Raw genomic sequence first — 13,230 nt, forward strand, 5'->3', positions numbered from 1 at the left:
ATATCACCACCAGATCATGAACTTGAATCTGGTTTTTCCAAATTCATTGCTCTTTCTACTACAAAAAAACTTAATTCCATGGTGTGCTCTGATGTTGCACATATCAGAAAGTTTTTCACAACAAAAGGTAAAGTCAGAATCTTGTGGTCACCCAAATGCAAAATAGAAAGAGACATCTTTCCTATGTGGTCACCAGAAATAAAAATAAGAGGTAGCAAATGTATTGGACACAGCTTATCATTTGAAAAAAATGCTGAATGAATTAGAAAGATGATGGACAAGAAAGGAATCCTCTGATTTAGATATTGGGATTCCACAGGGTCATAAATGGTCAACCAAAAAGGTAAAGATTCAGTTGGAATGACTAATGAGTTGTTTTTTGGAAAATAGAAACAGTGCAAGATGTGATGATGTTATCCCTACCTCCTTGATATATCCCATCAATGTGTTACACAGATAGGAATAACAGAAAGCAAACATTATTACATATGTATAAATTTTTTATCATTTTATTTTAATTTTCTCCACTTCAAACATTCTTTATTATATTCTTTCAGAGCTCTAGTACCTGGGGCTGAGGTCACACAACTTGGAACTCATTGGCCCAAACATGCTCCTTCCAGTTCTCCTAGAAAATTGTTGACTGAAACCCAACACTGAAGGTCTTTTACTCCTAACTCTGAATGGGTGGAATCTATTTCCATATCCTCTGTAAGGAGAATATGACATGGTTGAGCTGCCTAAACAGAACCAGACCAGTTTCAGACAAGGAAATTCACCTCTAAGATCCACTTGTGCTGGCATCATTGGGGGATTATTTCAGCAGTTTCTAACTGTGGAGAATGAGAAGTATGAATGACAGATCAACTCTCTACGGTGAAAGGACTGAAATATGGCTCAGGGATGCTACTCCTTAGTCCTTCCTATTCCACGTTACTACTTGCAGCAATGAAGAAGCTCTGTTGGTAACAGACATGGTTTCCTCTGAAAGCTTCTCTTGGCCTAAACTGATGGCACAGTCTGATACAACATTCTGATGACTGGACACAATGGTATATAAGATCTCTTGAAAGAAAAAATACAATTCATTTTATCAAAATATTTGTATTATCTATAAAAATTAAACTCTAAAGAGTCATTAATACTGGGTACCATGCCTGTCCCTCCACTGGCATGCAAGCGGCAAACATAGCTCTGTCCTTGAAAACCCCAGTCTGAGGCATGGATGAACATTTGTAGTTGGTGAGATGAGGAAAGAGTCATTTGTAAGGCCTCAAAAACCTGGACACTTTGGATCTTAGTAATCGGATGAACGATCTTGGAAACATCTCTCTGGACTCCTGTGCTGTATACTTGAAGTAATTTTGTGGATGAGCCAGGACATCAAATAGAGCCTTAATTAATTTCTTATCCTAAAAAGAACAAAATATTGATCAATGGACTCTGTAATCACTTCATTGACATGGTTTCTCTCCAACCTATTATCTTTCTTATATGGGTTTTTTTTTCCTAGATAAAGTGTAAGAATCAAGATTGGGCTTTCTGAATGTTTCAGGCTTGCTGTGGGAGGTAGAGACAATGCAGAAATACTTTGAGTTCAGTCTCAACTCTGATATTTCCTAAATCTGTAACCCTAAATAAGCCATTTAAAGCCCATGAACCTCAGTTTCATGTATAAATGGCAACAAGAATTTTCTACCTACCTGATGAGGTAGTTATGATGAAAGGATTATATCAAAGTATTAAAGCATACTATATTAGGCTTCAATACTTCAGTCATCCAAGATTTCATCAGTGTGATCCCCCCCTTTACCAATACAGATCCTGTTCTGCTATGCTCCTCATCATATGCTGTGAGAGCTGAGAGAATTCATAACCTGGTGGTTAATCACCACAGTGAGATTAGTCTTGCAATAAGAGTTGTACAGACTGTGACCTGGCCCACTTCCCAAAATCTGTGTGGGCTGCTCAGACCCATCAGAGCTTCTATTATGGTCCTAGTCTTTTTTAAATTTATTTTTCCAATTACATGCTATGGTAGTTTTTCAACATTTATCCATTATCAAATTTATGAGTTCTACATTTTTCTTCTACCCTCCCTTCCCTCTCCCTTCCCCATAGCAGCAAACAGTCTAGTAAAAGTCTTTAAGAACCTGGTATGTCACCTCCATACCATGATAAGAGCAAAACTAATGGAGAATGATTGTTATTGTTTACTGTGAATTGTTTCAAATAGCTAAAGCATTATGAAAAGTATGTGAAGAAGTCAAGGGTTCCCAAACACTCCATGTTAAAATGATATAAATATTTCTTGTTGCTTTGGAATGTGGTAAACTGGTTGTGACAGAAAAGAAGATAGACCACTGAAGGTTTAGAAAAATAGGACAAACAGGATAAAATAAATCCTCCAAAAGGAACCAACTGTTTCCCCTCCAAGGAATAATGATGTGAATTCAGAGATGTCATAAGGTGAGCAATCATCTAGATGGGCCACAGGAAAAAAAGTCCAGTGCTATTGGCTGCTAATGTCATGCTGGTAGGGAGAGGGGTGGTTATTAACTGACCTGATAAGCATAAGAGTGACAGCTACTGTTTTTCTGGAGTTTCTGGAGTAAATGATCTTGATATTACCAAGACCATCCCACAACTTGTCACATTAGGTGGCTAGTACCCACTTCTGGTGATTCCCATAGGCACAAATAATACTACTAGAAGGAACTGAGAAAGAATGCTAATGATCATACTCAAGAAAGAAAGAGAAGATATAAGAGACACAAGTAATGTTTTCATTGAGCCACTGACAGGATTCATAAGAGAAAGAAAGATTTTGGAAAGTCAATAGCTCTTTTTTTGGGGGGTAAGGCAATGGGGTTAAGTGACTTGCCCAAGGTCACACAGCTAGGCAATTATTAAGTGTCTGAGGCTGGATTTGAACTCAGGTCCTCCTGACTCCAGGGCCAACTAGCTGCCCCAAGTCAATAGCTTTTATCGTGAATGGGTGTCCTAAAATGGGATTCAATTTTCTGTATGACAGATTAGGCACCGGCTAGTGATGAATACATATAATATATGTATATAACATATAAAAAGAATAAGGATGAATACATTTGCTGGGATTTTGCCAGTGTGATCAAAGAGACTGTTTTTTTAAAAAATTTAAGGCAATGTGGTTAAATGAATTGCCCAAGGTCACACAGCTAGGCAATTATTGAGTATCTAAGGTTGAATTTAAACTCAGGTCCTTCTGACTCCAGGGCCAGTATTCTATCCACTGTACTACCTCACTGCCTCCAAAGAGACTTTCACTTAAAAAGGAGGAAAGAGAAAAGGCTTATATACATTCATAGGACTAGATACCTCAGTGAGCAATAACAAAGTAGTTAGGAAAATAATATTAAAACACTCAGAAATTCTCAGGAGACAAAATCCAAGAAAGGAACCAGTAGCAAAGTGCATGCCCTCAGATATCTTTTCACAAATGCACAAAATATGAATAATAAGCAAAGTGAATGAGAAATTTTAATGCAAGGAAGCAAATTTGACTTCAAAGACACCACTGATTTGGTGGTATGATCCAAGTCTAGTATATGGCACTAAAAGAACAGGACAGAAGACATTGGAATGCTGATCAATGTGAAATATTGATGGTGTACAAAAAGAAAGGCAACATGGCAGAGTGAGTAGTATTGAACTTGGAGGCAAGTCTATCTGAGTTAATAGACCACCAAAGATACTTACTAACAATGCTACTCTGAACAAGTCACTCAACCTATTCAGCTTTGGTTTCCTCATTTGTAAAAAGGAGATAATACTACTTATGGCAAAGGGTTCTTTTGAAGATTCAAAGTAGCAATATCAATAAAACAGTCTGTAAACCTCAAAATGCTTTATAAATACTAATTATTATTGCTATAAAACATCAGTTAAAACAAAATTTTAGAGTTTTTATTTTTACTTTTTGCAAGGCAATGGGGTTTTAAGTGTCTGAGGCCAAATTTGAACTCAGGTCCTCCTGAATCCACTGTGTCACCTAGCTGCTCCTATTTTAGAGTTTTTAGAAAGGGACAAGGTAATTAAAAGTGGTAGTAGAGGAGTACTGTATATTAATAAAACATTCATGTAAAGAACTTCAGGACTTGGAGAGAGGGAGCATGGTAGAGACCATCTGAGAGAAGATCAGCAGCTTTGCTCTGGTCACTGGAATATACTGCAGACTACAATGGACGGCAAGAGGAAACAGACAAGGAGTCAAGAAGGCATGGTACAGTTGTTCTAAGGGATTTCAATTATCTATACATCTCTGGAATCTTTCACTCTGTCAAAAAACAGAACAACTACTAATTTCTTGACTTTCCTTATCTATGATTTCATACTTCAATAAAGATAGAAATCAACAAGGGGAAATTCTAGGCTAGAACCTGATATCATCAATAAGGAAAAACTAGCTGTGGAGTGAAAATGATGGGAATATTTGAGGAGAAAGGGACCACTCTCACCAAATCACAGAATTTGTGATTGGAGAGGTACAAGGGAGCAGAATCTGCTATGTAGCCTGAAATTGGGGAATGCAGATTTCAAAGAAGTTTAGAAAAAGAATAATCTGTGTTATCCTAAATAAAATTTTATAGAGGAAGTCAACCCAGGAGGGAGGGGAAGTTCTCAAGACTGAAATTTTGAAGACATTAAAAAAATATTAGGAGGAAAAAAAGTAAGTTCACTATAAAAAGAAAATAAAGTCAGGTAAAATGGAAGGCAAAGACAATGCTGTGGCGATGCACTGCAAAAACAAGTACTGGGAGCTTTAAAGCTCAGAATGAGCTGCAGCTTCTGAGTGAAGCAAAGGCCAAGAAAAAGGCATTCTTAAAAGAGGTTTATTTATTGGGGCATGAAGTTATCCTTCTCGATTCTTCTCTCTCAGTAACTATGGGGGTGACCCAAAGTCCCTCATATTAAAGAGTACTTTGAAGATGAGGAAACAATTCCCTTTCTGGTCACTGAACAGTAAAGATGAACCTTTAAGAGGGAATGACCCTCACTGGGTTGTTTCTTTCTCTTTTCTAGCTATGGTGGTGTGAGTGCCCTCCAAAGTTTTCACTGGAGCAGATGGAAATTCGCATCCCTTCCCTCAGGCCTGCTTCCACCCCCGTCCCAGGAAGCTAGAGATGGTCCTAGATTTTGAATTTTTTATCAGTAACTTGGAGGAAGCCCCAGAAGGTGTCTGTAGATAATTTACAGATGATACAAAACAAGGCTAGCTCCTAACCCCTCAATGGTTGCCTAGAGAGTCTGAGCATTTGGCTGCCTCCTGTGCCTGCCCACAGGTGACCAAACAATGATCTTGAGATGGACATGGAAAAGACTTGTCTTGACAGTAACCTCATGGGTTGGAGAATTTGGAGAGCCTGGGTTCATCACTGAAGTGAATGGGTAGCAAGTGGAGTTTCTGCATCTGAGGAGATGACCTCTGTCAAGAGGCTGAGCCCAAGCCCTGGCCTGTCTTCAGAATATGTGGACCTGGAGTTGTTTGGATAGCAAAAAGTGAGGTGAGATGCAACAATCCCTATTCAGTAGTCTTGCAAACTGTTTCATCTTCCAGTAATTATGCTTCTGAATCCTGTTTTAAGTATTTATGTTAATTCACGAATGTGACACCTTTTTGCATTAAATATTTCTTTCATGTACAGGAAATAAATGTCTACCCTATACTTGATTTACATTGTAAATTATTCTTCTTCTCTTTAAGGAGACCTCAGATATGACCCAAAATCTGAATTTCACATATTTTTTTCCTGAGGTTTTAGAAGGAAGTTTAACTAGTCATAAAATATAAAGGAATTTGACCCCTCTCATTAGAGATCAGGCTCCCCAAAAGGACTGAATCCAGTCTGTACACAAGCAGTGATCTCTGAATTACTGTAAAGAATGGAAGAGTTACCACAGGACTTGAGATGGTAAAATGTTCTGATTTTCATAAAAAGATGGTAGCACTCATAAGCTGGTGAACTTGACTTCAGATCCTGGCAAATTTGTACAAGTTATTAAAGGAGTGATTAGTGAACACCTAGAAAAAGCGTTGGTGATCAAAAAGAGCCAGTACAGCTTCATCAAGAATAGTTCATCAAGAATATCATTTCCTTTTTGTGACAGGTTATTCAACTCATAGAACAGTGGAAAACTGGGGGTGTAGTTTACTGAGATTTTGACAAAGCATTTTATAATCTCTTGTGTTATGGAAAAGATAGAAAAGATATGGGTAAAGGAATAATATAGTTAAACAAAATTTGGAACTGGATAAATGGTTAGACTCAACAATCATTTGGTTTGAAGCCAGCTTAAAAGAAATTTTCTGGAAGACTGTCCCAGGGATCTATAGATATGGTCCTAGATTTTTAATATTTTATCAGTAACTTAGAGGAAGCCACTAAAAGTATCTATAGATAATTTGCAGATGATACAAAATAAGGATAGCTCCTAGTTGGATGAAAGAATCAGGATTTTAACAAATCTATTCAAATTAAATGTATTAGGAATTAATGTAAAATTCTTATCTGAGTTCAAAAAAATGTCTTCATCAGAATAAGATGGGAGTAATAAGACTAGACAGAAGTTCATACAAATACATCTAGGGATTTTAGTGAACTACAAGCTCAATATAAATCAGCAGTATATTAGGAAGATTAAAAAGCTAACGTAATTTGAACGTAAGTTGAATTCAGAGAGTTATAGTGTCTGGAACCAGAATGGTAGTAATCAGACTGAACTAGTCCTTGGTCAAACCTGTTCAGCTCTGGGCACTACATTTTAAAAGGACATTGATAAACTGGGGAGCATCCAGAGAAAGCCATCAAGATAGAAAAAGAACCTCAATATCAAACTGAATTCAAGGAAAATACTGGTTTTAGGAACCAGAGATATTCAGTCAGAAAAGGAGGATTTAAGGAAGGACAAGAGAGTGGATTTTCAAGTACTTGAAGAGATCCCATATGGAAGAAGCTTAAGCTGCTTGTTCTGGTTGACCAGAAGGCAGAACCAGAAGTTGCCAAGAAGTCAATTTAGGTTTGGAATCAGAGAAAAACTTTACAACAATTAGAAGCATCTGAACCAGACTCAATGGCCTTGCGAGTGAAAAGTTCTTCCCTCCCCTCCTGACCTTCTACTGGAAGTCTTCCACCCAAGGCTGGATGGAACATGTCAGGAATGATAAAACAATCCTTGTGGGTATTTGGGTTTGGAAGAGATGGCCTTTAAGGTCCCTTCCATATTGAAAATTCTGTAATTTTGTAAATTACTTAGTTGTGTTTACTGTGAAAAGATGTAATGCAGAATGCTGACCTTAAGGATTTCCTGATGATTTTCAGATGCGTATAACCTGCCATCTCGGACTATGTCTTCAATGAGCTCCTGGTAATCTTCTGTTGGAAAGAAATAATTCAATTGTGGCTTAACAGTTTCAAAATTACTATTCCTATTCTTTACTTTTAAGTAACCTGAATACAAGACTCTGTCTCTTATCAGAATGATGTATTTCTTTGGGAAGTACAATCTTGCAGAAATAGCATGGCATTGTATAACATATTAAGCACTTATCAAAAGCTTCTTAAAGAACTTGGAATGAGGAGAAATGTCAGTCCCAACCATGGCCATGTATTCATTCTGAATTCTGACATGTTGCTTCCCCAACTGAGTCTCACAATAAAGAGAGGGATTGGTTCAAATGATCCAAAAAGTCTTTTCTCACTCTAACAATCTCTGTTTTTCCTAAATGTGTTGCAGTCCATTGACTTTATTTCCACCACATCAACATCACTAGACCAAAAACTTTTTAAAAGTAGGCATGAGAGCTTTAAAATAACAAAAACATGGAGTAATTTTGCATAGGGCAAAACCCCCAACATACTTCACAACTAGCTCAGAGGCATACAAAGTCAATCATTCATAACAAATGATAACTTTGAGTAATCAAGAAAATGTTAAATTATGTTCTTTATCTTCTGTTTAAAAAAGCACAGAAGTATATAAAATATTATAGAAAGGTTCCTATCCAATAATGATTCAAATTTTTAAAAAAGATTTGGTATTTAACCTAAATGGTTTCCAAAATATTTTCTTCTAACCCTAAGAATAGGTGAATAGATTAAATGGTAAATGCTTAGCTTCAGGGAAAACTCAACTATCTAACACATTTATTGGGGGCTCCAGAGAGTTAAATTTTTCCTGAATTAACAATCCAAAACCTCTTTCCATTCTCACACTCAAGAGTCCTCAGATATGAGTTTAACATCTGTTTCTTTTCAGCATTCTCTTCCCTTTTCCTCACTGCTTTTCTGAAATAGCTGTGTTCATAGAAGTGCTTTAACTGCTGTAGAAATTACTTCTGTTAAAATAAGAAGACATTTCGTATTAAGCAGTGAAGTAAAAAATGATCATATTTGAGCCCCTTACCATCATAGGTTACATAAGGGACTTGGAATCCTTTGGCACTGTTTCCTTCATTAGATTTAAACTGAATCCACAGCTTCTTCGATCTGGAGGTGAAAGCTATTGGACGCTCATATGTTTGGCAGGTTTCATAGGTTGTCACAGAGTTGGCTGAAGCTGTCAAAAGAAATGCATGCTAGAGATCAAAATCTTTATTGAGCAGACAACAAATATATTAATCTTTTCAAAAACTTCTAAGTTGAGGAAATCTTTAAGCTCAAATGAATTATCATACTTGTAGGCAGTCTTGAAAAAGGAACAAAATCAAAAATAAAGCTAGAAATTGTGGTCATCCCTCTCTTAAAAAAAAAGGTTGAAAACAAAAAGATGAGAGGCTGAATATTTAAGCAGCAGCCACTTCACCTTTTATGTACTTAGTTCCAATAATGAAATTTCTATTAGTCATAATCTATGAACAGACACATAAATGCGTAGGGTCACATTTATGGTTTGTTACTATTGCCTTCTTGGACACAGCCCAAACCCCTATCCTGGTAAGGTCTTTATTAAAATCTCTGATCTATGGGAAAAATCACTACATCATAACAACTCCATTATCATACTGGTGTCAGAGGATAGTTCTCGTTCTCTCTCTCTCTCTCTCTCTCTCTCTCTCTCTCTCTCTCTCTCTCTCTCTCTCTCTCTCCTCCCTCTCCCCCCCATCTATGTGCCACATGTTCTCTATTAGGGAGAGCAGCTCTCATCACTTCTTGCCTAAACTATTACCTCCAGTTTCTACCCCAATCTATCTTTCACTTAGCTGCCAAAGTGATTTTTCTGGACAAGTGACTTGTCTGCCCATGAAAATACTTCTGCTCAATGGGCTCCAACAGCTTCCCTAGCATCCTAGGGATGGCTAGATGGCTCAGTGGATTAAGTGCTGGGCCTGGAGTCAGGAAGACTGGAGTATAAATCTGGCCTCAGATATTTATTACCATGTGACCCTGGGGCAGGCCACTTTACCCTGTTTGCCTCAGTTTCCTCATCTATAAAATGAGCTGGAGAAGGAAATGACAAACCACTTCAGTATCTTTGCTAAGAAAATCCTAAATGGGGTCTTGAAGAATTAGACACAACTGAAAACAACTGAACAATAAACCACAAATGTCTTCCTTCCTGGGAGATCCCTTTCCCTCTTCTCTGTATATATATATATCTTGAATGCACTTAATTATTTACTTGCTGTCTCCTTCATTGGAATGTAACCTTCTCGAGGGTAGGAACTGCCTTTCTTTGTCCTCACAGTGGGTTGAAGTAGCGCTTAAAAAAATGTTTGTTGACTAAATGCTGAATCATCATGTATTTGAAGGATATGCTCTAACTAGCAGAATTATGAAAGCAGTGAAATACAAGTGACTCCACAGGTGAAGTTTTTTAGGAGTAGGCAGTTGTCCTAAGGGGACATAAGCCAAAGACCAGGCAGAGTCCCCAGGGCCCCTTATCAGGCCTCCACAGAATGAACCTTCCTGTTGGGCATGGGAAGGAAAGGGGAACACAAGAGTTTGAGACTTACATGTTTTCCGCATCACCAGGTAGTCTCCACATTCATCCTCTATAGGCAGAAATATTTCCGGGACCACAATCAAAATGCGGCGCTTAGGAGGAGGAGTGATGGTCCAAGTACATTCAGTGTTGGCTGGATAATTCCCAGGGTAGTTTGGAGATTCAATATACCCAGTGAATTCTCCTAGTTCCCCTCCACAATGTCTATCTGTTAAAGGAAAACAAGTTTTAGCTGGGAAGGAAAATATAATCAAAAATGGTTAGAGATTATGCACAAGATCCCTGAAGAGAGTATCAGTCTCTGCCTGTCCTCAAAGAGTTCAAAGAAATGTGATCTGGGAGAATTGATGATCTTTTTTTTTTAGATTTATTTATTTATTTTGAATCTTACAATTTTTCCCCTCCTCTTGCTTCCCTCCCCCCCACCCCCCACATAAGACAGTCTGTTAGTTTTTACATTGGTTCCATGGTATACATTGATCTAAGTTGAATGTGATGAGAGAGAAATCCTATCTTTAAGGAAGAAAAACTAATGTTCTTCAGGAGAAATGCTATAGGATCAGTCAAACGTCACAATTTTCAAAAAAGGGAAAGAGTAAATCCACAACTTATAGAACAGAGTTTGATTTTAATTCATGATAAAATTCTAAAAGGACATAATTAAGGAAATGGTTTATGAGCACTTAGCTTTAGAGGGACACTTTATCAAAAAAGAGAACGTGATTCCAAATGTTCCTGTTGAAATGACCAGAGCTGAACAGAAAGTTTGACCTTCAAATACAGGACTCAGGTGAAGCATAGAGAGTGGAGGAGGAGGGTAAAATATGAGGGACTTAATGATGATGAACTACATGTATTCCTACATAGAAAAATGATGACAATGCTCATATGAGCCTCCTCATTTGGTAGAGCAGGTGGAAGGAGCTTTTATAGATGAAGCACAGGAGAGAGCTATATTTGAAGATATAAGATATTGTAAAAATGGAGTCAATGGCTAAAAGGGAAATATACTGGGAGTAAGAGAAAGGAGAGATGGAATAGGCTAAGATACTTCATATAAAAGATTTTTTTTGCAATGAGCTTTTGCAATGATATGAAAGGGGGGAAGGCAAGGGGGAATGAGAAAACCTTCACTTTTATCAGAAATGACTCAGAGAAGAAACAGCATACACACTCAGTAGGGTATAGACATCTGGGGCAAGGAAAAGAGAAGGGGGACAGGGGGGAAGAGGGGGGATGTGGGTGATGGAGGAGAGGGTAGATCATGGGAGAGAATAGTCAGATATAATGCATTATCTTTTTTATTTTTTGCAAGGTGCTGTGATTGGGTGGCCTGTCTGGGACCATGGGGGTTGAGAGCTTGCTGGGTCTTTGGGGTTGTATATGGGCTTGGGGGCCTCTTGGCCCTGGGGCCAGTGCTTTGTCCGCTGTGCCATTCACCTGCCCTAACAGCACATTTTGGAAGAGGGATGGGGTGAAGGGAATATAGTATACAGAAGTGGGGAGGAATGGATGGAGGGAGTTACAGTCAGCAGCAGCAACTGTGGAAAAGTATGGAGGTGGCTTCTGTGATGGACTTGTGATGAAGAATGCGATCTACCCAAGACAGAGCTGATGGTATCAGAACACAGACTGAAACACATTTTTTTCTCTTTCTTTTACTTTATTTATCATGAGGTTCTATATTTTTGTGGGGGAGAGTCATTATATTTGTTCTTAAACAAGAATATTTTAGCAATGTATAAAGAAATGTGGAATTTGAACAGAGACCAAAGACTATTACCTTAAGGATATGATTTCTCCCTCATCACATTCAACTTGGATCAATGTGTACCGTGGAAACAATGTAAAGACTAGGACTACCTTCTGGGGGGGGGCAAGATTGGGGGAAAAGTTGTGGAATAATAAATAGATAGATAGATAGATAGATAGATAGATAGATAGATAGATAGATAGATAAATGAAAAGAAAAAAATCAGAAGCCCCCCCCCTCAAAAAAAGATCATGACAGACTAAGCTCCTTTTCTTTTTAACTAGACTGGTAGATAAGGAAAATGCAGTGAAAATATATTTGATTTTCTTTTTTTTAAAAATGACTGTTGACTTTGTTTTTATAGCACACATTCAGGTTCCAAATCTACTCAACTCAGCAAGCTATGTCTTAAAACAAAGTTATAAAGAGAGGGAGGGTGTAAGGACTTCAGCAAAAACAAGCAACATATGATGCTCTGACAATATATGCAGCATCTATATCAAAAGAATCTTATTTCTGCAATGAAGGGAGTGGGGTGCCTTTTCTCAATTCTCCTTCCTCAGCCAAGCATGGTCATTATAATTACAAAGCATTCAGCTTCATTGTGTGGACATTCTGTGTAGTTTTCCTAGTTCTACTTATTTTACTCTGCATTTGTTCAGATCAATCTTCTTCCTATGCTGCTTTGACGTCTTTGTATTTGTCATTTCTTATGTTGCAGTAGATTACATTAACTATGTTTTAGATACCACAATTTGTTTAGTTATTTCTCAAACAGTGTTATACTCAGTTTTGGGTTTGTTTTTGGTTTTTTTTAGGTTTTTTCAAGACAATGGGGTTAAGTGGCTTGCCCAAGGCCACACAGCTAGGTAATTATTAAGTGTCTGAGACCGGACTTGAACCCAGGTACTCCTGACTCCAAGGCCGGTGCTTTATCCACTACGCCACCTAGCTGCCCCCAGTCATTCTTTATATGATGAGATTCACTTTTATTTCTGAGTCTTCACTAGAATAAAAGGTGTTTCTCTAATATTTTTGTACAAAAACATAGAGCTTATTTTCCTAGATCTTTGACCTTTGCAGGATATAAACTTTAGTGGTTTCATTAGGTCAAAAAGTTTTAGGCATTACATTTTATTAAACATATGTGTTTTAGATACCACAATTAAGAGGGTGATCAGAATTATTAGATGACTGGAAAGTTTTCTGAGGGTCTACTGAAGAAAATTAGGGATATTTAGTATGTAGAAAAGCTTTAGAAAGCTATGATAGAACCCTTCCTTTTTAGCCCCCAAAGATCAGAACTAGTAATAAGACAATAAAAGTTTCATATGAACTAAATTTGTCTTGATATAAGGAAAATTTTTTTAATTAATACAAATTATTCAGAAGTGAAATAGGCTACCATGAAGGAAAACCCCCTTACTTTCCATTGGAGATTTCAAATTTGGGGCTACCTATCATAGGTTTTCTTAGTCAGGTTCTCATTGGACAAG

General features: G+C 37.6%; 1 protein-coding gene across 3 annotated transcripts in view; it reads right to left on the reverse strand.

Moving 5' to 3' along the window:
• Positions 1 to 477: 477 nt before the first annotated feature.
• The window catches only part of SCUBE2 (signal peptide, CUB domain and EGF like domain containing 2), a 93,896-nt gene continuing 81,143 nt past the window's right edge, over positions 478 to 13,230 (reverse strand). For all 3 annotated transcript variants that reach the window (XM_074230273.1, XM_074230272.1, XM_074230271.1), the window contains 4 exons: positions 9,992 to 10,189; positions 8,443 to 8,595; positions 7,333 to 7,412; positions 478 to 1,412 (listed from right to left, as the gene is read on the reverse strand). In XM_074230273.1, coding sequence (XP_074086374.1) covers positions 1,260 to 1,412; positions 7,333 to 7,412; positions 8,443 to 8,595; positions 9,992 to 10,189 — 584 coding nt within the window. In that variant the 3' untranslated portion in view covers positions 478 to 1,259. The remainder of the gene's footprint in view (positions 1,413 to 7,332; positions 7,413 to 8,442; positions 8,596 to 9,991; positions 10,190 to 13,230) is intronic.

Source organism: Macrotis lagotis, chromosome 3, assembly GCF_037893015.1.
Source record: "Macrotis lagotis isolate mMagLag1 chromosome 3, bilby.v1.9.chrom.fasta, whole genome shotgun sequence".
Classification (NCBI taxonomy): domain Eukaryota; kingdom Metazoa; phylum Chordata; class Mammalia; order Peramelemorphia; family Peramelidae; genus Macrotis; species Macrotis lagotis.